The sequence below is a fragment of the Bos mutus genome, chromosome X (assembly GCF_027580195.1).
Source record: "Bos mutus isolate GX-2022 chromosome X, NWIPB_WYAK_1.1, whole genome shotgun sequence".
Lineage (NCBI taxonomy): Eukaryota > Metazoa > Chordata > Mammalia > Artiodactyla > Bovidae > Bos > Bos mutus.
In genome coordinates, this window is record NC_091646.1 from 48,129,754 (window position 1) to 48,154,330 (window position 24,577).

General features: G+C 40.6%; 1 protein-coding gene across 3 annotated transcripts in view; it reads right to left on the minus strand.

The window, feature by feature from the left end:
• Window positions 1-15,200: 15,200 nt before the first annotated feature.
• PCDH19 (protocadherin 19) overlaps window positions 15,201-24,577 on the minus strand; it is a 132,066-nt gene continuing 122,689 nt past the window's right edge. For all 3 annotated transcript variants that reach the window (XM_070365869.1, XM_005888592.3, XM_070365870.1), the window contains one exon: window positions 15,201-20,998. In XM_070365869.1, the coding sequence (XP_070221970.1) occupies window positions 20,409-20,998 (590 nt within the window). In that variant the 3' untranslated portion in view covers window positions 15,201-20,408. The remainder of the gene's footprint in view (window positions 20,999-24,577) is intronic.

Genomic DNA, 24,577 nt, shown 5'->3' on the forward strand with positions numbered 1-24,577 from the left:
GCCTTGGGTCTCTCATCAAAAGAGTAGTGTTGAAATTGACACATGGGAAAGTCTTTTTACTGGAAAGACAATGTGTACTCTTTTGGCATCTGCAGGTTCAAAGCCACTAGACACGAAACTATTTAGGAAGCAATCTGGTGAGATGACAAACTTCAGTCTCCAATGCTCTGTGAATTTCCAGTCCACGCCACTTCCATCTGCTAAAAGTGTAGCAGCCCCAGTATGGCCCCTGCGTTCTGTATTAAGAGCAGATGTTCTCTCTGCAAATAGGTTTCCCTTTTAAAGTTGAACCATCAGACTCCATTATAATCTACTCTCCTGTCATTTCCTTTGTTACACTTTTTGTGCCAACTGATTGTGAGGCACTAAACATTTTAAGCAAAGTTCTGCAAAATTGCTAATATCTAGCAATAAATATTAATGCTCAACTGTTACATGATAATGAGAGGTGAATATAAAGTTGGCTAACCCTTGACAATAAGTGGCAAATCATTACCTGATATTCACTTTAACAAATGTGATCAAGTAGGAGAAGGCAATGGCACCCCACTCCAGTACTTTGCCTGGAGAATCCCATGGATGGAGGAGCCTGGTGGGCTGTATAGTCCATGGGGTCGCTAAGGGTCAGACACGACTGAGCGACTTCACTTTCACTTTTCACTTTCCTACATTGGAGAAGGAAATGGCAACCCACTCCAGTGTTCTTGCTTGGAGAATCCCAGGGACGGGGGAGCCTGGTGGGCTGCCGTCTATGGGGTCACACAGAGTCGGACACGACTGAAGCGACTTAGCAGCAGCATGGAAAGAGTAACATGGAGACTTATATTACCATATGTAAAACAGATAGCCAATGGGAAGTTGCTGTATGGCTCAGGAAATTCAAACAGGGCTCTGTATCAACCTAGAGGGGTGGGACGGGGAGGGAGATGGGATGGAGTTTGTGGCTCAGACGGTAAAGCATCTGTCTACAATGCGGGAGACCCGGGTTTGAGCCCTGGGTTTGGAAGATCCCCTGGAGAAGGAAATGGCAACCCACTCCTGGACTATTGCCTGGAAAATCCCATGGACAGAGGAGCCTGGTAGATTACAGTCCACAGGGTTGCAAAGAGTCGGACACGACTGAGCGACTTTACTTTCACTTTCATGGCTGATTCACATTGAGGTTTGACAGAAAACAGCAAAATTCTGTAAAACAGTTATCCTTCAATAAAAAATAAATTAATTAAAATAAAAAAGAATGAACTCTTATTAGTAGGATAGGCATGAAATACAGTTTTACGGGTGATTCTATTATATAGCACATTCTAAAGGGAAAATCATAAAGGATGACTAAATGAATGGCAGACATACTTTATTATATTGTAGTTAATTGGGATGGAGAAGTTGAGGTCAGGGAGACTGAGTCTATACTTTCACATTCACAGGCGCATACACACACAAGGCACTGAAAAAATAAGTATTTCTCATCCTTCTTCAAAGAGGCTTTTCCCTCCTCTTCAGGCTCTTGAAGAATTTGCTTTTAGTGCAAGGAAGCTAAAGTGAAAGTGGAAGTCGCTCAGTCGTGTCCAACTCTTTGTGACTCCATGGACTATACAGTCCATGGAATTCTCCAGGCCAGAATACTGGAGTGGATAGCCTTTCCCTTCTCCAGGGGATCTTCTTAACCCAGGGATTGAAGCCAGGTCTCCCATATTGCAGGCGGATTCTTTACCAGCTGAGCCACAAGGGAAGCTCACTAGGAAGCTATGGTACAGAAATATTAAGTAATTTGCCAAGTCTGAAAGAGGTAGTAGACTGGATTTGAACTCTAAGATGAAAGAGTCTAAAGATAAGTTTAGCCATTATACCATCTGCTTCTTCCACCAGGACAAAGCACCAGTTTTGAAAGGCAATACAAAATGCTATTATGAAAGCAGCCTGCAGCACCAGCACAAACTTAGCAGACCTTCTAGAGACATTAGGCCAGCAATATCTAAGAAATTGAGCAGCTAACTTAAGTTGCCTTTCAGAGACCATCACAGAGAAGCACAGGGCCTGCAGTATAAGCAAGCTACCAAAGATCAAAAAATAAGCAAAAACAAAGGCTGGGGGTGGAAGGGTTACAACTTTGTTATTCTGTAAGACAGACTATTCGTGTGCTGTGGTGCTATATCTTAAATACTTATTTGGAGAGCACTACATTACTTGTAGTTAAGGACATGGGATATAGAACCTGATGTTTCATCTGTAAAATGGGGTTCATAATATAATTCTTTAGGGCTGTTAGAAAGATGAAATGAAAGAAAATATGTCAAACTCTTACCACAAAAACTGGAACAAAGTAAGTACTCAGTAAGTGTCACGTCTTCCTGTTTTTGTTGTTTTATAGTTGATAATTTCCTTGCCTGTCTTCGTAAATTGTCCATGAATCACTTGACAGCAAAGACTCTTATTTCTCTTTGAAAGACAATGAGGAACACATGTACACCCATGGCTGATTCATGTCAATGTATGGCAAAAACCACCACAATATTGTAAAGTAATTAGCCTCCAGCTAAAAAAATAACTTTTTTTAAAAAAAGAAGAAAAACAAACAGAAAAAAGAAAGACAATAGAATGCAATAGTTGAAAGCAGTCCTGGGAACCATACTACCTGGATACAATCCTGTCTCTGCCACTTCCTCCCAATGAGATCTTGAACAGGTTATTAATCACTCTACGTCTAGGCTTCTCTATCTATAAAATGGGCTTAAAGATAGGATTAACCTCCTAAATGTGTCAGAAGGATTAGAGCATAAGTTCCATGAGGACTTTAATTTTTGTTTGTTTTGTTCAATCATGTAACACCAGTGCCCCGAATGTAACTGGTATACAAAAAGTGCTCCATACAAATATGCTAAAAAATTAGACAAAAATCACCTCGAACAGATCCTGTAAAGGTTAGCTCTTATTTACATCTCTACCATTGGAACTTAGTACAGTGCTCTGCACAGGTTAAGCCCTCAAGAAATATTAGTAGAGTAAATGAATGAATGTTGTCCCTCTAGTCAGGGCCAGCCCACATTCATGAGAAACTGTGAAGTTATTGAAGTTTCACCTTTCACACCATGGCCTCCATCACCTACATCACATATGTACATGTGTAACTAGCTTTAGTAGTTAAGAAAAATTTCTGAGGAACAAACGAAATAGAATGTCAGATATGTAAAAGTTTTCAGATCCATAGTTCAAACCTTCCATTTGCTGATTTATTCTGTAGTCAGTAAAAATTATTTTATTGAGCACCTACTACAGGCTTGATCCTGTGATTAGAAGCCGGGCCTACAATGGTAAGCAAAATATTTATGATCCCCACCCTCACAGAGTTATAGATCTTATAACCTCATCATTTTCCTCTTCTGTGGTTCATTTTCCTCTGAAAAAATAGGAAGTTGAATGATCATTAAGGTACTTTCAACTTGGAAATAAAATGTAACATGTTGGTTAAAATCCCAGGTTTTCAGATAAGGCTACTTGTATTTGAATCTCATTTCCAGTACTTGAATAGCTGTTTGAACGTGAATCAAGTAAAAGCTCTCTAAGCCTCAGTTTCCTCATCTGCAAAACAGGAATGATCTTGATAATAGGAACTATGTTGCTATGATGTTAGTTGGATTAAATGAGAATATACACATTTCATTTTGATGGTGCCTGACACATACTAAATACTCAACAAATGATGATGAATATTTTTCAACCTCTGCCAATATATAGCATGCAATCCCTGAGGCCCCATGTAGGAAAATGTTCCCTATAAGGCCAGCTGTATTTACAGAGGTCAAATAGGGCCAATCTGCATCTCAGAACTATTTTTCTGATATGTCTTTGGATTTCACTTCCTTTTGATTGTCAGATAAAAAAGTGGAAGCTCTCAGCTCCTGAAATACTTGCTTACCTGTGCCATATTGCTAAGCAGCATCTAGATAGTGTCAAATTGTGATAAATCATAACAAAAATCAGGCAGGAAAAAATGGATAGTAAATGTCTAGGATGTTACTAAAACTTTAGTTAGGGCAGTCAGGAAAGGCCTCAATGAGAAGTGCCACCACCACTCAGAACCCCAATATGTGTGTTTACTCCCTTGAGGTTTCCCAATATGGGATTCTCTTTCTTAAGGTGTCCTGGGAATGAAGGTCCTCTTGTACTCACTGCTTTCTGACTGAGGCTGCTGTTCTAATCACAGTATTCTTTGGTTTATCACAGCCAGAGGCAACTCCCTGACAAAGCTCTGGGAGGGATTTAAAACATCTTCAATTGCCTTTGGAGACCTCAGAAGGGATTTATCCAGGCTAAATATTTGACCTGTCATCTGAAAATAAGTAAGTGAAAAACTACCATATGCTTAACTCAAGCAACACACAGGTGCTGTTTCTGGAGCTCAGCCCAGTCCTCTGCACCATTCCCCAAGGCCCGGACTGTGACCAGTAAGCACAACCTTCTCTGATAGAAACTCACTAGTGAGTTCTTTGTGTCAAACTAGCTATTTTCTAAGCAAAATTATAACAGTAGATCCAACAATTATCAGTTGGCTCCCTTATTTGGCATAATTACTGATCAAAAGAATGTAAACATTTGTAGGCACTCTCCCTTCTCAGTTACCCCATCCCAGAACCTTCTAACCACCCTTCTCCATACACATACACACACACAAATAGACATACCTACACCTTTTTGTCTCAGTACAATCAAATTTCAGGGATAAGAAAAGTGAAGATGGTGCAAAAAGTTAAGCTTGACATTCATTCTATGAGAAAACACTACAGTAAACTGTTAAGACTTCATATTTTTCAAGAAACAAAGAGCCTGAACTTTAAAAAGTCAATGTACTGTGAAAAGAAAAAACTGGTGAGTGAAAAATAACTATTGGCAAAGTAAATTACTTTTCCCATGGAGTTTTTATGCTGAAATATGACAGTGAGGTAATGTTTCATTGAAAGAAAAAGAGGAAACACCCTAAATATAATGAGTAAACTGAACTGCAAACTTTGAGGAGAAAAAAGTCAGTCATCAGATACCAACCTCGTAACCTCTATACAGTTGCACTCCACCAGCAGCTCAGGGATTTCTACTTTTCCTTAGTAGATTTTTCTAAATTCTAGAAGTTAACATTTCCCTTCTCTCTACCTCTGGATGTTATTCAGTACACAAAACCAGAAGATGTCTCCTATTTCTGTACCAGACTATCCTTTGAGTCTTCTGACTGCAAGGGAATAGAATGTCACAATTCCAAAAGACAGGGTCTACCCACAGTTCCATTCCCCTTTATTCTCTAGGAAATATAAAGCCCAAGTGTATTAACAATTATTAAATTATTAAATACTATCCCCTCAACTACTATGTATTGATATATTGGAAATTTTTCATAATAAAATTCAAGGCCCCCAAAATTTCCAGGTACTTGTTACTCTGCTTCCAGCCTTCTACCAACAGGAAGGAATTCTAAGTTGTCCAGATGGTCCTGAACCTCAGGAGTGGCATCATACATTTGATGATTGTAGAGCAGACCAGAGGGGATTTTGCCTGTAGCCCATTCATACAGGGAATACTGCTCAAGTAAAAAAAGAAAAAAAGGATCGTGTTATTCTGATCCATTAATTACTTTTCCCAGGGCCTATTAGGGTTTCCTTTTACTCATAGGGCTTCCCTGGTGGCTCAGACGGTAAAGAACCTGCCTGCAATTTTGGAAACCTGGATTTGATCCCTGCGTTGGAAAGATCCTCTGGGGGAGGAAATGGCTACCCACTCCAGTATTCTGGCCTGAAGAATTCTATGGACAGAGGAGCCTGGCAGGCTACAGTCCATGGGGTCGCAAAGAGTTGGACACAACTGAGCGACTTTCACTTCACTTCACTTCACTTCACTTCACTTTTACTCATTTAACTTAGAGAAGAACAAGTATATATAAGAACTTGTATATATATATGCAGGATACTTGCATATATACATATATGTGTGTGTGTATATATATATATATATATATATATATATATATGTGTGTGTGTGTGTGTGTGCATGCACGAGTGTGTGCGTGTGCTTAGTTGCTCAGTCATGTCTGACTCTTTGTGACCCCATGGACTCCTCTGTCCATGGGATTCTCCAGGCCAGAATACTGGAGTGGGTTGCCATATCCTCCTCCAGGGGATATTCCCAACCCAGGATGGAACTCAGGTGTCTGTCCCATGTTGCAGGTGGATTCCTTACCATCTGAGCCACTAGGGAAGCCTATATATATATATATATATATATATATATATATATATATATATCTTTCAAAATGCTGCAAATCACACTTCTTTGCAAGGTGATAGACACTGCTAAAGGGATAGTTACTGTGCACTGTATATAATCAGAAACACCTGATATTGAAAAAATGATTTCAGACACATTCTAGTTGCCTGCTTTTTTTCTCCCACATGGCCCTATCTTTTATTTCTCACAATTATTTCCTCCCCTCCCCATTACCTATTCTGTTGCACCTAACAGAACCTTATACCTCCCCAGCATTTTGCAATTATTCTTGCCTGTCTCCAGTCTTTATTATTTATTGATACTGATATCATAATTTTGGGCTACAAAGAGACAATGGAGAATGTATCCAGATTGGATCACTTCTCACCTTCTCAATGGCCATCACCCTGATTCAGGCTACCATTTTCTCTGGCCTGAATTATTGTAATAGCCTTCTAATTGGTCCCTCTGCCTCTGCCTTTGACCCTCTGCAGGCCATCAGTCAGAGTGATACTATTAAATTCTGAGTCAGATTACCACTCTGCTCAAACCTGAAGATGTCTCATATCTCTGGACCAGATACAAATGTGGCTACTAATTCACTTTTCTTAGGTCTTTATTCAAAAATTACCTTCTCCGTGAGATCTTCTCTGGCTGTCCTAACAAAGTTTCAGAAACACCTAAGGCTATCTTATTTCCCTGAATGAGTATTTTCCTCTCCTTGGCATTTATCACAATCTGACATAACATATTGTACTATCTATCTTATTTATTGTCTGTATTTTTCACAGAATGTAAACTTCATGAGGGTACAGATTTTTGTGTATGTTGTTCATTAGTATATTCCTAGCACCTAACCAGGAGATGGTGAGGGACAGGGAAGCCTGGCATGCTGCAGTCCATGGGGTCACAAAGAGTCTGATACGACTGGGTGACTGAACAACAGCAACCAGCACCTAACAGACTACCTATCATGTAGTAAGTGCTCAATTAGTATTTGTTGGATAAACGAATGAATCAGAAACCACAATAGCTACATGTGTATGTCTTTGTGGGTGTGTGTTGGTGGTGGTAGAGCTGTTGGTTGAAGAATAAGGTAGGAAATAGTATTATATGATCATATTCCCCTAATCAGACCATTATAAATTCTCCAATTTGCCAATTCTTTTTGCTCATTTTTGCCCTTTAACCCTCAATCAAATAATAAAATTTGTCAAGTTTTCTTTTTAGTATCACTGCCACTGTCCTAATTCAAGTCCTGAAACCTCATGCCTAAATTATAGCAAATCTTCCACTTATTTCCTCAATGTTCCTGGCACTGTCAAGCCATTCTTCAGAGGAATCTGGAACTCAGCAAGCACTCAGAAGTGATACTTTCTGAAACTGCTCAAAACTTAGGCTATGTGCAATGGGCCAGGGTCATAAAGGTAGAAATATCGTATATGAGGCTCAGAAAGAAGGAGGGTAGACACAGCTAGATTTCATGTCATGTTCAGAGATGGACTAATCCTTGAAGAAGGAAGAAAGACAGAAACAGGCTGAAGAGGAAAGTAACTAGCTCAATTTCTCAGACACAATAGTAAGCACAAAAATGAGAAGAATTGAGAAAAAGAAAGTAGAAAAAAAAAAAAAGAACTGTACAGCTAACTCTAAGATTTAAGCTTCAGCATTCTCCTCAAAATTTGCAAGGTGTATAGGTGACATCATCTAGCAATTCGAGCTAAAGTGCTATGAAACAAGGGTACCTCTTTCTTCCTCTGAGTTGTGTTCTTTGAAAAGATTCATTTTGTAAAGTTGGGTTGGAGATTGAATTTATGTAAAATTGTGCTTTACTTGTCACATACAGGTATGTACTTATTTGTACACATACATGTGACATATACATTGATAAAGGAAAGAGAGAAAGAATTTGTTCTGTGACTTTTTTTCTCTCTCTGGTGATTGTGAAAAGTATTTTCTAGCTCATTGCATGCTAATCAAGGTTAGATAAATATTTCAGTTGTATTAATACTTCAAGGGGAAGAAATATAGAAAATAAGGAGTATGACATATAAAGGGGACACTGATGTGGAGCTTCTCAAGATCTGGGCCTATGAGTAAGACACTGTATGATGCTGAAATGTCTCTAGTTACAGTGCTTACTACTCAGGATTGGGGGTGAGTTGCTCTGCATGTGAAAACTGGGGGAGTCTTTGTGTGGGGAATGTACAAACTCCTGGGAATTGTAAACAAAAGTATCTGTATACACACTGCAACAGTACACTTAAGTAGTGGCAACAGAGATCATCCAGCCTATGCATGCATGCTGAGTCCACTTCAGTCATGCCCGACTCTGTGCAACCCCATGGACTGTAGCCCACCAGGTTCCTCTGTCCATGGGATTCTCTAGGCAAGAAGATGGGAGTGGGTTGCTATGCCCTTCTCCAGGTAATCTTCCTGAAACAGGGATCAAACCCACATCTCTTACATTTCCTACATTGGAAGGTGGGTTCTTTACCACTCATGCCACCTGGGAAGCCCATCATCCAACCTACAAAGCCTAAAATACATACTATGTGTTCCTATACAGAAAAAGTTTGCTGATCATTGGCACGCAGAGTTGAATGGAAAATCTCAGAGTACATTGCAGGTAACAAAGATTAAGTGTTTGTGAAATGTTTGTTTCAGTTATGTGTGTGTGTGTGTGTGTGTGATACTAAGTTATCATGCAAAATGCATTTCTTACTTTGGGGAGCAATCCCCCAAAATTGAAAAGTACTCTTGTAGTCCATGGTAAGGAGTTTGAACTTCACCTTAAGAGAAAACATTGAGAGATTTTAAGCAGAGTTGTGATTTAACCAGCATTGTGTTTTAACAAGATCTTTCTGGCTACAATGTGAAAAATGTTAAAAATAGAGGCAAGGTGGATGAGAGGAGGAAAATTAGGGGACTATTTCAGTCATACAAATGAAGGATGCTGTGGCCTGGATCACAGTGGTGGCAGAGTAAAGCTTATCAGATATTTGCGGGAAAGCCCTTCTCTATTAATTTGGGAATATAAAATGCCTCTGTCTTTGTCTATGACATGCCATATTTTTCTGCTAAAAGAAGAAAAAAATGCTAGAATAGAGTTGGCAAAACACCTCAGTGCTTACTTAGCATTGCCTGTAACTCAATTCTGACATCCAAAACCCTAAAGAATTGTATCCCAGACTGAGAAAGTTCTGGACCACTGAGGCAAACTGGACAATATATTTTCAATAAAAGGAATTTTAAAATGGGTTGGTCTGTAAATTCTTTACCTCAAGGCTTCCTTTAGGGGAACCTGGTATATTTATCACCAAAAACTTCATGCGTGTAATTGGGAACATTCCTCTCCAACCTTACAATTCTTCTTTGAACACACTTCCTAGTTTAGCTCTGTGATAGGGCCTTTGCTGACTTTGAAGGGCCAGATAAAGGGCCTTTGAGGGCCTATCAACACCTCTTTGTGACCCCACTTGAACAATGAAGCAGGCATGGTAAGCAATTCCTAGGCCTCTGGTGGCGAAGTCCTCACAACTGACTCAGCCACTTTTCTCAGCTAGTTTTTTTGACTCCTTGATACCTTTCCTTGCAATAGTCTAGGTTTCAATTTCTCTTTCACGTATGTCTCCCCTCCGCACCCCTACAACCACCCTGCTTTAGCCTTCAACCTCTCACCCTCAACCAACTTTTTGGATCTAAAAATCTCACCAAGGCCTGTTGTGGACATATTTTGGTATTAATTCCAGCTGTGCTGACCTGTAACACACATGAACACATCCTTGACAGATTGTTTGAAACCTAGAGGGACAGATGAATATAGGGTTCAGTTCAGTTCAGTTCAGTTCACTCGCTCAGTCGTGTCCGACTCTTTGAGACCCCATGAATCACAGCACGCCAGGCCTCCCTGTCCATCACCAACTCCCGGAGTTCACTCAAACTCATGTCCATCGAGTTGGTGATGCCATCCAGCCATCTCATCCTCTGTCGTCCCCTTCTCCTCCTGCCCCTAATCCCTCCCAGCATCAGGGTCTTTTCCAATGAGTCAACTCTTCGCATAAGGTGGCCAAAGTATTGGAGTTTCAGCTTCAGCATCAGTCCCTCCAATGAACACCCAGGACTGATCTCCTTTAGGATGGACTGGTTGAATTTCCTTGCAGTTCCACGGGACTCTCAAGAGTCCTCTCCAACACCACAGTTCAATTCTTCAGCGCTCAGCTTTCTTCACAGTCCATCTCTCACATCCATACATGACCAATGGAAAAACCATAGCCTTGACTAGACAGATCTTTGTTGGCAAAGTAATATCTCTGCTTTTCAATATACTATCTAGGTTGATCATAACTTTCCTTCCAAGGAGTAAGCGTCTTTTAATTTCATGGCTGCAATCACCATCTGCAGTGATTTTGGAGCCCAAAAAAATAAAGTCTGACACTGTTTCCACTGTTTCCCCATATATTTCCCATGAAGTGATGGGACCAGATGCCATGATCTTAGTTTTCTGAATGTTGAGCTTTAAGCCAACTTTTTCACTCTCCTCTTTCACTTTCATCAAGAGGCTTTTTAGTTCCTCTTTACTTTCTGCCATAAGGCTGGTGTCATCTGCATATCTGAAGTTATTGATATTTCTCCTGGCAAACTTGATTCCAGCTTGTGCTTCTTCCAGCCCAGTGTTTCTCATGATATACTCTGCATATAAGTTAAATAAGTAGGGTGACAATATACAGCCTTGACGTATTCCTTTTCCTATTTGGAACCAGTCTGTTTTCCATTTACCAGACTTTTATTTCAAGGACTGTTGACTAGCTAGAGTGCACAGACTCTAAAAGGAGCCATAGTTCTGTTGTGTATGAGTGATGCAACTTGAAAGGCAGGCCCTGGGTATAGAAGGAGTAGGGGGCTGCCTGTGAGGCTAATCAAAAGCCCCCTGGCTTGAAAATCCCACTGCTGCTATCACTTCTTTGGACCATGACACTGAGCTCACAAAGACCTCAGTTCAAATGTATGTTTTTTAGATGGATAAATGCCTTAAGACATTAGCATCAATTGTTAATATTCTAGTAAGGAAGAACTTGCCAGGTTAATTTCATGTTCCTTAAGAGTAGTTGAGAAGAATAATAATGTCTAAGTAGATAGATGTGGTTTTGAATCGCAGCTCTGCTACTTAATAGGACCTGGGGCAAGTCTCCTAACCCTCTAAGCCTCAATTTACTTATGTATAAAATGGAGATAGCATCATCTACCACACAAAGCTAATGTGAGGATAAAATGAGGTAATGTTTTCAAAAATGCCTGGCACATGGTAGGTTTCAATAAAGTGTGACTCCCTTAAACCCTAGCAGAGAAAAACCCTAGAAGAGATGAGATTCAGATAAGTTTTAGAGATAAAGTGGAATGGGAAGTAGGAAGGCCCTTACAAGAGAAAAAAGAGTTCTGGCTGGCAAGGGGGGGCAACTGGAAAGCCCAGACAGCTAAAAGAAATTAAGGCTCTGGGCATCTGTGCAAAGTCAAGACACAAAATTACAAGGAAAAGGAGAGTAGAGAAGTGTTGGCATCCTACTAGCCAACAGCTTCCTTCCTAGCCCAGCTCCCTCCTCACTTCAAGGCAGAAACAGCAGGGTTTCCTAATAGGGCCCAGTAGACTTCCTGAAGTGCACTGATTCTTGAGAGTAGGGTGGGGTTACAGCCAGTGATCCAGGAATTGCATGTAATGGAGGGAACCTTGTGTCAAGTCCTGCCTATCCTCCTTCTCCACATAAAAAAGGTACATAGAGCAGTGTCAGACATGTGCAACTAGGTCATTTGTCAACATGAAGGAAGGTTAAGGACCGAAAACTCTAAGAGAACACCTCTCTGCTCCCATCCTGGAGAATTTTGTTTTGGGGGTTAAGGGTCCAATCCCTTTACAAGCATTGGCAATGTATCCAAATGCTCCTCTCTCAGGCATATCTCTACCCCAAAACCAAAATAATCAAAATGGTTAGTCCTATATTTGTTCCTGGAGCAGCTGTCACCTCCTATCAGAAACTATCCTCTTAGGCATCAATTCCCAACATGGTTTCTTGACAGCCATACACAGCAAATCAGTGACATATTTGATGTAAGTCACGAGCACTTTGTTAACCAAAACGAAGGGGATTATTTTAATAATTTGTTTTGTTGTGCTGTATAAATTTCAATAGCCTTGAGGTTATGCCTCTAACTTGGTCACTCTCCAACATTAGGTAGTGATCCATGACTTTGGATATACGTATGTTGCATATGTGAATGCCCTTCATCACATGAGCATTTATTTTCTCTTGCTCACTCTTCTTTTATTTTTTTATTTTTTAAATTTTATTTTATTTTTAAACTTTACATAATTGTATTAGTTTTGCCAAATATCAAAATGAATCCGCCACAGGTATACATGTGTTCCCCATCCTGAACCCTCCTCCCTCCTCCCTACCCATACCATCCCTCTGGGTCGTCCCAGTGCACTAGCCCCAAGCATCCAGTATCGTGCATCGAACCTCGACTGGCATCTTGTTTCATACATGATATTTTACATGTTTCAATGCCATTGTCCCAAATCTTCCCACCCTCTCCCTCTCCCATAGAGTCCATAAGACTGTTCTATACATCAGTGTCTCTTTTGCTGTCTCATACATAGGGTTATTGTTACCATCTTTCTAAATTCCATATATATGCATTATTATACTGTATTGGTGTTTTTCTTTCTGGCTTACTTCACTCTGTATAATAGGCTCCAGTTTCATCCACCTCATTAGAACTGATTCAAATGTTTTCTTTTTAATGGCTGAGTAATACTCCATTGTGTATATGTACCACTGCTTTCTTATCCATTCATCTGCTGATGGACATCTAGGTTGCTTCCATGTCCTGGCTATTATAAACCATGCTGCGATGAACATTGGGGTACATGTGTCTCTTTCCCTTCTGGTTTCCTCAGTGTGTATGCCCAGCAGTGGGATTGCTGGATCATAAGGCAGTTCTATTTCCAGTTTTTTAAGGAATCTCCACACTGTTCTCCATAGTGGCTGTACTAGTTTGCATTCCCACCAACAGTGTAAGAGGGTTCCCTTTTCTCCACACCCTCTCCAGCATTTCTTCTTTTAAAGCAAGGAGCTTCCATTTCTTGTTCAGTGTTAGTCACTCAGTCATGGACTGGAGTAGATAGCCATTCCGTTCTGTTCTCCAGGGGATCTTCCTGACCCAGGGATTGAACCCTGGTCTTCTGCATTGTAGGTAGATTCTTTACCATCTGAGCCACCAGGGAAACCCCCCCAAAACAAAAGGTAGGTGGAAGAGGTTTGAAAAACTTTTCTTTGCTCTCTTGCTATGGACCAACCCAGAAGCACTCACGCGTGCATACATCCCAAGCCGTTTCATTCATATATGACTCTTTGCATCCCCAGGGACTGTAACCCACTAGGCTTCTCTGTCCATGGGGTTCTCCAAGCAAGAATACTGGAGTGGGTTGTCATGCCCTCCTCCAGGGGATCTTCCGGACCCAGGGATCAAGCTCACGTCTCTGGCATCTCCTGCATTTGCAGATGGGTTCTTTACCACTAGCACCACCTGGGAAACACTCATAATGGCCTGAAAGTGAAAGGTGAAAGTGAAAGTCACTCAGTCGTGTCTGATTCTTTGCGACCCCAGGACTATACAGTCCATGGAATTCTCCAGGCCAGAATACTGGAGTGGGTAGCCTTTCCCATCTCCAGGGGATCTTCCCAACCCAGGGATCAAACCCAGGTCTCTCACATTACAGGCGGATTCTTTACCAGCTAAGCCACCAAGGAAGCCCAAGAATACTGGAGTGGGTAGCCTATCCCTTCTCCAGTGGATCTTCCCGACCCAGGAATTGAACCAGGGTCTCCTGCATTGCAGGCGGATTCTTTACCAACTGAGCTACTAGGGAAGGCCTACTAAGACTTAATGGACTCCGAGCAAGTGACAATACACTTTTGTGAGCATCTGTGAGTCTGTGTGAACATCTGCACATTTATCAATCAATCCATGTGACTTGTGTGTCCCCGCACATCCGTATTTGCATTCTGAGGTAGCATCTGCTAAACTACAGCACCAAATATCTGGCTATTGCTGCAGCTTTAGGGCTAACGTGGTGGGGAATAAGATGCAATCTCCATTTAATACAGGTTAGTAGAGATAACAGGAAGATGGAGATCCAAGGAATCAGTGGATTTCCTGGAGGTCAATTTTTTTAATTGTCGAGATGGTAGGTCATGCTAAAGCAATTTAGCCTTTAACCACTAAAGGCACTACTTGGAAATTGGTCTGCCATGCTCCTTTTTTTCCCTCTTGCTCTTGATTTTTTTTTTTTTTTCCTGCCAGTTGCAGCTAGAATGAATACTTACAGCCCAAGTGCTGATTCTCAGAGAATAATAGTTTGGATAAAGAAAGCTTGTTAGGGCTTTCACTGTAGCCTTGTTATGTGCAAAGTCAGAGTCTCTCCTGTTTCTTTGCTTTCAAACCTGAAGGCATCAAAGGGGCAGCTAGATCATCTTTGTTTTAAACTCTCTTTTCCCCTGCTGTCAGCCTCTACTATTTCTCACCTTTTTTAAAATTAATTCTTCAGAGAAGTCCCACTGTGAAGTTGGCCTGAAATGGTTTATTCTAAAGAATGGTTTTAGTGCTCTTGTATAAGGTACCACCCAGGAAAGTACCTCTCTGGATGTGAGTGGGTCTCCTTCCTCAGAAAAAGGTATTGACTAGGATGGGAAGGACAGGAGGTACTGAGGAAATGAGTGGAGCCTGACTGATGGAAGAATCCCCTCTTAGTTGGAGAGCTGGTGATTGTGTGGAATGAAAAAGGCAAGAGAAATCCTTTGGGTCCTCATGGACCCACAGTCACTCCCAACACCACCCCCACCCCGAGCCAACCAACACCCTCCGAGACACAATTCACCAATCATTTTTCCATAATAGCCTTTAATACTAAAATGCATTATATTTTTGAAGCAGAGAAAACACATTTAAGGGGAAAACAGAGAACCACCAGATAAAAGGAAACAATGTGGCAGATAACACCATTTAAAACATAACTGTAATAATTTAATAAAGCTGCTTTATCATCTTCATAAAATAGAGTGGTGATTCTTTTTTGTCTTTTTTCTTTTTACAATGATTCAATCACTGTGAAAATGTACATAACATACAGATCAGCATATACAACAATTTCACCTTCATATAGTCAGCAACAGAGACTGCTTAATGAGACATACTGTACTTGCATCCCTCTAAATTTCCACCCTGGTTTGACAGGTAAACAGTAATAGTGTCATCAGGCTCATTCCCCTCACTAGAGGAGCGAAGGCGTAAGCCTTTTGCAACTAATACCTTAGCATTCAAATAGCACAAGAAGGTATTTGTTGCTGAATTTCTAGCTCAAGCTAGTCTGGCTCTTGGTCATTAAAGTCTGCGTTCTAGCCTTCCTCAGCTGAACGCCAGCCAGTGCCAGTAAAAATCTACTTAACCAGTGCTGTAATGGTGTTAGCTGGTTTGTTTGCTAAGGTTGACAGCAACTTTCAGTTAGTAACAAGGTCATTTTTAATTGCCAATACAGCTGGAGCAACAATCAGCATCATCAGTTTTCCCTAATGACCTACAATGCTTTCCAATCAAGATCAGGTTTTCGTGGGTTGTTCTTTACCAAGAGCACCTTACAATATATATTTCAGACAAGGTGGTTGATTTTCTTTGTTTTTACAAAAAGCAATATGAGTTCTATTGGAAATTAATTCACTTTTACACAACATGTGACCCACAGGCCAATTCCAGCTTCACAAGAAAATAAAGAGAGCTGCAACAACTTCATTAGGACAATGTGTTTTGCTCTGGAATATTTCATTATCAATATAAAGCCACCCAGTCCCAGCCCCACCCCCACACATCCCCTTTGAATATTACTTTGTTACATACTTAAACTAAAGAACAACATCTCAATACACTTTAGTGTCAGCAGATACAATTTGACTCATGAAATGACATCCTTAAATGTAATTTTACTGAGAAGGCAAACACTAGGACTGTATACAATGGACTTCTTAAGCTCATTTATGCCAGTTTTTCAAAGTCAGTTAGGGTCTTATTACCCTGGATAAAGAGCCAAGTGGACCAGACTTGTCAGGATGCTCTGGGGACCATTCAACATCAAAATGATCCTCATAGAGTGAATTGGAATTCCAGCCAGAACTTCTATTATGTACAGTAATGATCCTTTTCCCACACTGGATGCCCAGTCAAGCTATTCTTACATACTTGTGTCTCCCAAAACTGCCCTTTGTCCTTGATGCTTCAAGTGGACCACTTTTGTTTTGCTTGTTAATATAATAGAGCAATATGAAAAGTTCAACTGAATTCCCTTCAATCCGGTGTATGTTGAAGTAACACTATTGGGATCACACTGGATGGCTCCAGTTTTCAGAGTTCTAAGTTGTATTCCTCTAATATTTTTGAGTAGTGATCAATGGGTCACCAACTTATCAGTCTAAATGGACACCTTAGGTGCAATTAGCTCTACTAGGCAAGTTTACACTAGAGCAGTGATACTCAAAATGTGATCCCTGGACCAGATGCATCAGCATCACTTGGGAATTTTTAAATCAGCAAAGACTCAGGCCTCACTCCAGACCTACTGAGCCAGAGACTCTAAGTGCAGGGCCCATCAACCTGTGCTTTACCAAGTCCTCAATCTTTAGTGGGCATTTGATCCATATAAATTGCTAGGTCTCACCCCCAGAGGTTCTGCTTCAGCTGGTCTTTGTGAGGACAGAGAATTACCATTCCTAACAAGTTCCCAAGTGATGTTAGTACTGCTGGTCCAAGGACTACACCTTGAAACCACTGCCTTTCAGGAAGTGCAGGGTCCCTTGGCCCATTACCTATTTGGGCAATAAAGTGGGCCATAATTTACTCTACTGGCTTTAAGAGAATCCAAGGGATGGTAAGTTTCCTTCTGAACGGGTTCATAGATTAGTCAGTATAGAGAAAAGAAAAAAGAGACTCCACACAGCACGGCTCCCTTCTTCCTATTTCTTATATGTATATAGCATGTTCCCATATTTGGGGAGAAGCAATCAATCAATGCAAACTAACCTGTTTATATTGCATGAAACCATTCACATGCTCAGGGACATGCCCAAAGCAGTTAGTAGTAAAGCATGTCATACCTCAATATGCCACACCTAAACACACCTAAAACGTCAATTCCTCCCCAAAAGGGACATCAGAATAAGTGGAATAGAACTCCTTAAGATTTAGGAACTGAAATTGATCCCTCATATTTAAGTGTGTAACATATTTAGAGAGGAAAAAAAGGGAGAATGTTTGGCCCTCTGGCCTTTGTGGCTTTTCATCAGACATATTGGAAAGGAGAGAAAAACATGAACCAAAAGGGAAAGTTAGGATCCTTGCACAAAATTTCTTTTTGCAGGCACAGCCTGACTATAAAACCAGCATACAAAGCCCTCCTAGGATGCACTTGTGCTTCTGGGAGGATGTATACATCAGACAACTGTAGAGGGGGAAAAAAGATATTTTCTTAATGAGGGAAATTCTCTGAACATACTCAGTAAAGGATTTGGAAGCCAAAAAATATCTGACTGCCCATTGCGAACAAAGTATTTTAAGAAGGAAAAAGGATTGGTCTATTGCTTGAAACTGAATTCTGGAAAAAAAAAAAAAAAAAAAAACAGGGTGGGGGCGGGGGTGAACACAAGAGAGAAGCAGAATCAATGTCACTTCTACATTAACCATTTTAAATTTGGCTGGTAAGAGACATGGCAGCCAGTGGCCACATAACATTGAATGCTCCCACTTGCCACAATCTTTTCAGCTCCCTCATCCCCACTGAGCACATAAGAAATACACCTGTACAAAAGCTGTCAAATCTGACTTGAAAGTGAGGTGGTAGCTAACAGTATAGCTAATATCTGGATGGATCAGCAGAGGAACAGTCTAAATTCTATGGGCAGCCATCATAAATTAAATGGAAAAAAAAGTTAATTTTAACATGCTAAATAAACTATTCACTTGCAAACAGAAATAAATACTTAATTCAAAATCTACTACTAAAATAAAATGAGTTAAAGGGGAAAAAGCGAGAGAATTAAATGAGCCAAAATGAAGATGCTATGATAATTGATTTCTAATTGTGTCAGTTTCAGGGGGAAATTTGCAGTCACACCAATATTCTGCATGAGGTAGTATTCAGCACTGAATAAGAAATAAGAATGAATTTGTAGCTTCATTTATAACTTCTTTTTCAGAAATATTCTCCCCTACTAACCCCATTCCCACTGCCTTACCCAGCCCCCTCCCTCAAACCCTCCTTCCCACAAAAGAAAATGTCCCCAGTTAATGTATAAAGCAGGAACTCAGGCAAAAATAACTAAAACATTTAAAAGAGTGGACTTATCTACCTAACTTAAGAAAATAAATCATCTTTTGCATTCTTAATGCTCTAAGCCTTTTTCTCTGCATATTCTTGAATTTCAAAAAATGAAACAAATGAGAACATAACCACAAAACTTGTTTCTCTAGAAACAACTCTTTTAAGACCAAGACAGAGCAAAGGTGACATATTTGTTTTTAAATTATGAACTCTTAGGCTGCAAGAATACTATGTTGGCTAGTGAATATTAATAGACAGTTAATAAACAGGGGAGTTTGAGGAATGTTAAACAAACAGAAAAAGAATGTGTGTAACAAACTTGTTAATAAAAATGGTGTATTCCTAGCCTACAGCAAAGAGTTGGCTAAATCTAAAGGATTTTTATTTTAATAGTTTCCTGTTCACATTTTTAATTTAAAAAATGTATCACTCATAAATACGAGTTCAAATGTCCAAGTGTCTCCATTCAGAAGGCACGATAATTGGATTAGGGATGCTGTTACCTGTTACCTGTCTTTTCCTAAACATACACTTTGTACTGCTTACTCTGTTCCTATTTATACTCCTATGATACAGAGCCACATGGAGTTCTCAATTCCAGTCCATGACGTGCTTTGCAGTCTAATTTCTAATCATGTTTGGGAAGCACTGAATCAGGAAGTATGTGTCTGAAAAAATGCTAATTTAAAATTCAAAATAGATTCAGTCTTTTTGAGTTTTAGATGATTGGAGATAGGGAATTTCTAAGCCTGGAAACTGATAACTTCAGGAGCAACTTTCCTGTTCAGGGCCTGAAAGTCAGAAAAATTGATCTCATAAAATTTTCAGCACAATATTTCTGACAACTGCAAATTAGATAGCAGAATATCCAAAAATGACTTTCTGTAATGATCTATCATGGATCTAGGCAAAAGCCTGAAAGTCAGGAAAAATACTCTGCAACGTGGTGAGCAACCATTCTGTAGGTATCCTATGTGAATGAGTACCCTCCAAGTACTCAGCCTATACATATGGCATTACTCATTCACTTGCCATCTCAGTTGTTTGCACTTTGTTTTTGTCTGTAGTTTTTTTTTTTTTTTAAGAAAAAAACACCAATTTCTATAAGCCTTTTGCCACCACCACACATGTAGCAATTTGCAATATCAAATACGACAATAGCACAGCTAGCAAAAGTGTTCTTTAAAGCAGGGGTGTCCACAGCAAAGTAGCGGCATTGGAAAGTACTCGAGCTTCAGAAACAACCATTTGGGGACTCAATTTCACATCACTGAATCAATGAATAGTATACAATAAATGACCGTTAACTTGTCTATACTACAAACAGTGGCAAACTTATTCAAGGTGTCCAGAGCCTTTTTTTTTTTTTTTTTTGCTTTTTTTAAGTGTAATCCTCCACAAACAATGGTAATTTTTATTATAATTTTGACATAGAAAAATATATAAATTCAAACACTTAATACATAATACTTTTCACAACTGAATTTGTCTCTGTTTCCCCAACATCAAGGCCCCATGAACGACTCAAGCCAAAGCTAATTTGCTCCAATGGAACACCCCTGCTGCCTGTTGAAACGAGAGGGATTGTCACAGATTGATAGTCATTTATAAACAATACATTTAGGGAAAGCTCTGAAATACAGCCACTCAAGAACCAACCATTGGTGAACAATTAAATGATCAGCTACTGCTTCTTAGCTAGCCAGCATGGTTTCTCTCTTTCTTCTTCCCCAAGACTGATTTAGAGAATGATATCCTTCAGACGCTTCACGCCAGGAGACTCTTTGTCTCGACCTTCCTTCAGAATGGGGTTGACCTCATGCACGACTTTCTCACCATCAGCTCCACGGGGTTCAGCTTCAGAGGGACGAGAAGGACCATTGTTGACATACTGCTCCAGATCACGGGCAGGGGGTGCCAGGGCAACAGTGTAAGACACAGAAGGCTTGGTAGGCAGAGGGCTCTTGAGGTGCAGAGGGGAAGTGACAGGGCTAATAGCCTCACAGCCATTGCCCGCCTCCCGGATAGCGCTGTTGACCTTGGGGCTGCAGGTGGTCACATCAACAGTCCTTCTCCCTTTCAGGGTGGGCCTCTCCTCAGCTGGGTGGTCGCTGACATCCTTTCCAAAGGTTGCGAAAGTCCGCTTGGTGGGGCCGCAGTCATCATAAGCTTCAACATCAGCAGCAGTAGCTTCAATGGACAGTGTGATGATGTTCCTCACATGCTCAGGGGACTTGGAGCAGGTGGGCATGGGGTTCCGGGGCATCCAGCACCTGTCAGAGTGGCCAAGAATACGGCATTCTTCCCTGCAATGAAATCCTTCATTCTGATCTGTTTGGAGAAAATTAAAAATATCAATTTCATCAGCTTTTCCCAGGAATCATCATTACTTCCCAGTGCTCAAGTTTCTTAGGTACCCAGAGGGGAATGACACTTTTAGATAGTCTTTTATTGCCTTTTGGGACAAGTGTGAAGAATTGGATTTTTAAAAAGCTGTAGATCTCCCCGCTAAACACTCTCCCCTCCTTTTTTATGATTATTTTTGTTGCTGCTTCCACTGCTGACAAAACTGAAAACCTAAAGGGAAACACACTATGATGAAAAATTTTATTTTTTAAAAAGTTTATCTGATGGTAAAGGTGCTGAGACTCAGCATTTTATCAACAATTCCTGCTAAAAATCAACTGTGTTTGAAACAGGTTCTAGCAGATATACTGAGAAGTCTTAGCCATGTTTTTGAGTAATAGCACTGTCAACCATGTTTCTACCCTGCTGCTGCTGCTGCTAAATCGCTTAAGTAGTGTCCAACTCTGTGCGACCCTATAGACAGCAGCCCACCAGGCTCCCCCGTCCCTGGGATTCTCCAGGCAAGAACACTGGAGTGGGTTGCCATTTCCTTCTCCAGTGCATGAAAGTGAAAAGTGAAAGTGAAGTCGCTCAATCGTGTCCGACTCTTCATGACCCCATGGACTGCAGCCCACCAGGCCTCTCCATCCATGGGATTTTCCAGGCAAGAGTACTGGAGTGGGGTGCCATTGCCTTCTCTGGTTTCTACCCTAGTCAATGATATTCAATGCTTAATTTTAGATTAGTAACATACTCTTTGAAAACCCAATCACATCACTTCTTTTTGGCCACCAATCTCACCAGCCAATCTCCTTACTAAACCCTTTACATGACTTCTCATGATTTCCCATGAGGAGGAATATACTGAGATCTCTTCCTTCCATCTGATCCAGAAGCTATACCTGGCCTTGTGCACACATCCCTCATGGGTTGAACATCATTTAATTATACTCAGCTAGCCATTCCTTCTTATCTTTCTTATCTGCAATTTCATTTGAGTCATAGTTCTTAACATAATTTCTTCATGGATTACTTTAACCCTATCATAGATGATCTCAGCAGACAGAATTCATAATTATTGGCAAGACATGTTTTTCTCATTTTATCCCAGGTTCATTTGGAGTTAAGGTTTTAATTTGGCTCTCAGAAAAGCTTTCTATATGGGCTTCACTAAAGTGTGGACTCAGGGTTAACTTCTACCTGTCCATTGGAAAACTGTTAATGTCTGGTTTAGACCTCTAGTTTTCCAGATCAATTTATATTTATGTTACATTCTTGCATGAGGATGACCTAGTGAAATTTTTCATTTCACATTGCACAATGCATCAAAATATGAGCAGCTTAACATTTATAGATGTCCTTGGGGTAGGACTGGAGGAGGTAGGGAGACAAGAAGAGATTGCAAAGACAAAAAAAAAGTTGGAAATATGTGCTATGAGTGCTTTTTTTGCAGGAAGAAGTCTGCAATTCAGGGACTTGCCTGATATTAGTCTACATATAACACACCTTCCTTATACAATTGTATTTCTATTTTTTAGTATTTTTCTTGAGTTTTTAGAGTAAATGATACAGCAAAGAGATAATTCTCTGCCTCATTTACCAAAAGTTATTTTGGTAAAGGGGTACTTGGGAGGACGTTCAAGAAATAATGGTTGAAATGAGTGCATATTTCATCATTTGGAGAAAAAGTGTTAGAAGCAGCTAAATGTCAAGGCTTAATCCAGGCTGAGTTCACATTTCAACATGACTCTGGAAATGGCTTTTGACCTAAATTACAGAAAAAAACAGCCAAAGATAAGACCTCCTTCAATATACCTGGACACAATTTACTGACTTATCTTTAAGATGGCCAGTTTAAGCCCCCTTTCAATGATGGAGAATGAAACTCTCAGAATTTTGCAGAGTTGGAACCAAATAACAAATGAGCATCATCACGAAGAAGATAAGTGCCTTCTTCATACATAGGACAAAGCTCCCGCAAACTGCAGGACACTTCTACATCAGGAATGCCTGGCCACCTCTGAGAAACGAGGGTTTGTCAAAGCCCTTTCTCTGCCTCTTCCCTGTAAACTTTCATTGCTGCCACCTGATGACTTGTGCGCACCAGGACCCAGAGACCCCACAGAGACTGAGACAGAACTGTGTCTGAGTGTCTCCTGTGGAGGTATGGGTCAGCAGTGGACTCCTGCAGGGGCAGGGGGTCTGGGTGCAGCAGACCTGGGTATGGCATAAGCCCTCTTGGAGGACGTCACCATTAACCCCACCACCTAGCTACCAGAACTCTCCATCAGAGGGCAGACAGACTGAAAACAACAATCACAGAAAACTAACCAATCTGATCACACAGACCACAGCCATGTCTAACTCAATGAAACTATGAGCCATGCCGTGCAGGGCCACCCAAGATGGGTGGCTCATAGAGGAGAGTTCTGACAAAACATGGTCCACTGGAGAAGGGAATGGCAAACCACTTCAGTATTCTTGCCTTGAGAACCCCATGAACAGTATGAAAAGGCAAAATGATAGGATACTGAAAGAGGAACTCCCCAGGTCAGTAGGTGCCCAATATGCTACTGGAGATCAGTGGAGAAATAACTCCAGAAAGAATGAAGAGACGGAGCCAAAGCAAAAACAACACAGAGTTGTGGATGTGACTGGCGATGGAAGTAAAGTCTGATGCTGTAAAGAGCAATACTGGATAGGAACCTGGAATGTTAGGTCCATGAATCAAGGCAAATTGGAGGTGTCAAACAGGAGATGGCAAGAGTGAACACTGACATTTTAGGAATCAGGAAACTGAAATGGACTGGAATGGGTGAATTTAACTCAGATGATGAATATGTCTACTACTGTGGGCAAGAAGCCCTTAGAAGAAATGGCATAGCCATCATAGTCAACAAAAGTTGGAAATGTAGTACTTGGATACAATCTCAAAAGTGAAAGAATGAACTCTGTCTATTTCCAAGGCATACCATTCAATATCATGCTCATCGAAGTCTATGCCCCAACCAGTAATGCTGAAGAAGCTGAAATTGAACAGTTCTATGAAGACTTACAAGACCTTCTAGAACTAACACCCCAAAAGATGTCCTTTTCATTATAGGAGACTGGAATGCAAAAGTAGGAAGTTAAGAAATACTTGGAGTAACAGGCAAATTTGGCCTTGGATACAGAATGAAGCAGGGCAAAGGTTAACAGAGTTTTGCCAAGAGAATGCACTGATCATAGCAAATACCTTCTTCCAATAACACAAGAGAAGATTCTACACATCGACATCACCAGATGGTCAATACCAAAATCAGATTGATTATATTCTCTGCAGCCAAAGATGGAGAAATTCTATACAGTCAGCAAAAACAAGACCGGGAGCTGACTATGGCACAGACCATGAACTCCTTATTGCCAAATTCATACTTACATTGAAGAAAGTACGGAAACCCACTAGAACATTCAGGTATGCCCAAAATCAAATCCCTTATGATCACAGAGTGGAAGTGAGAAAGAGATTCAAGGGATTAGATCTTATAGACAGAGTGCCTGAAGAACTATGGATGGAGGTTCCTG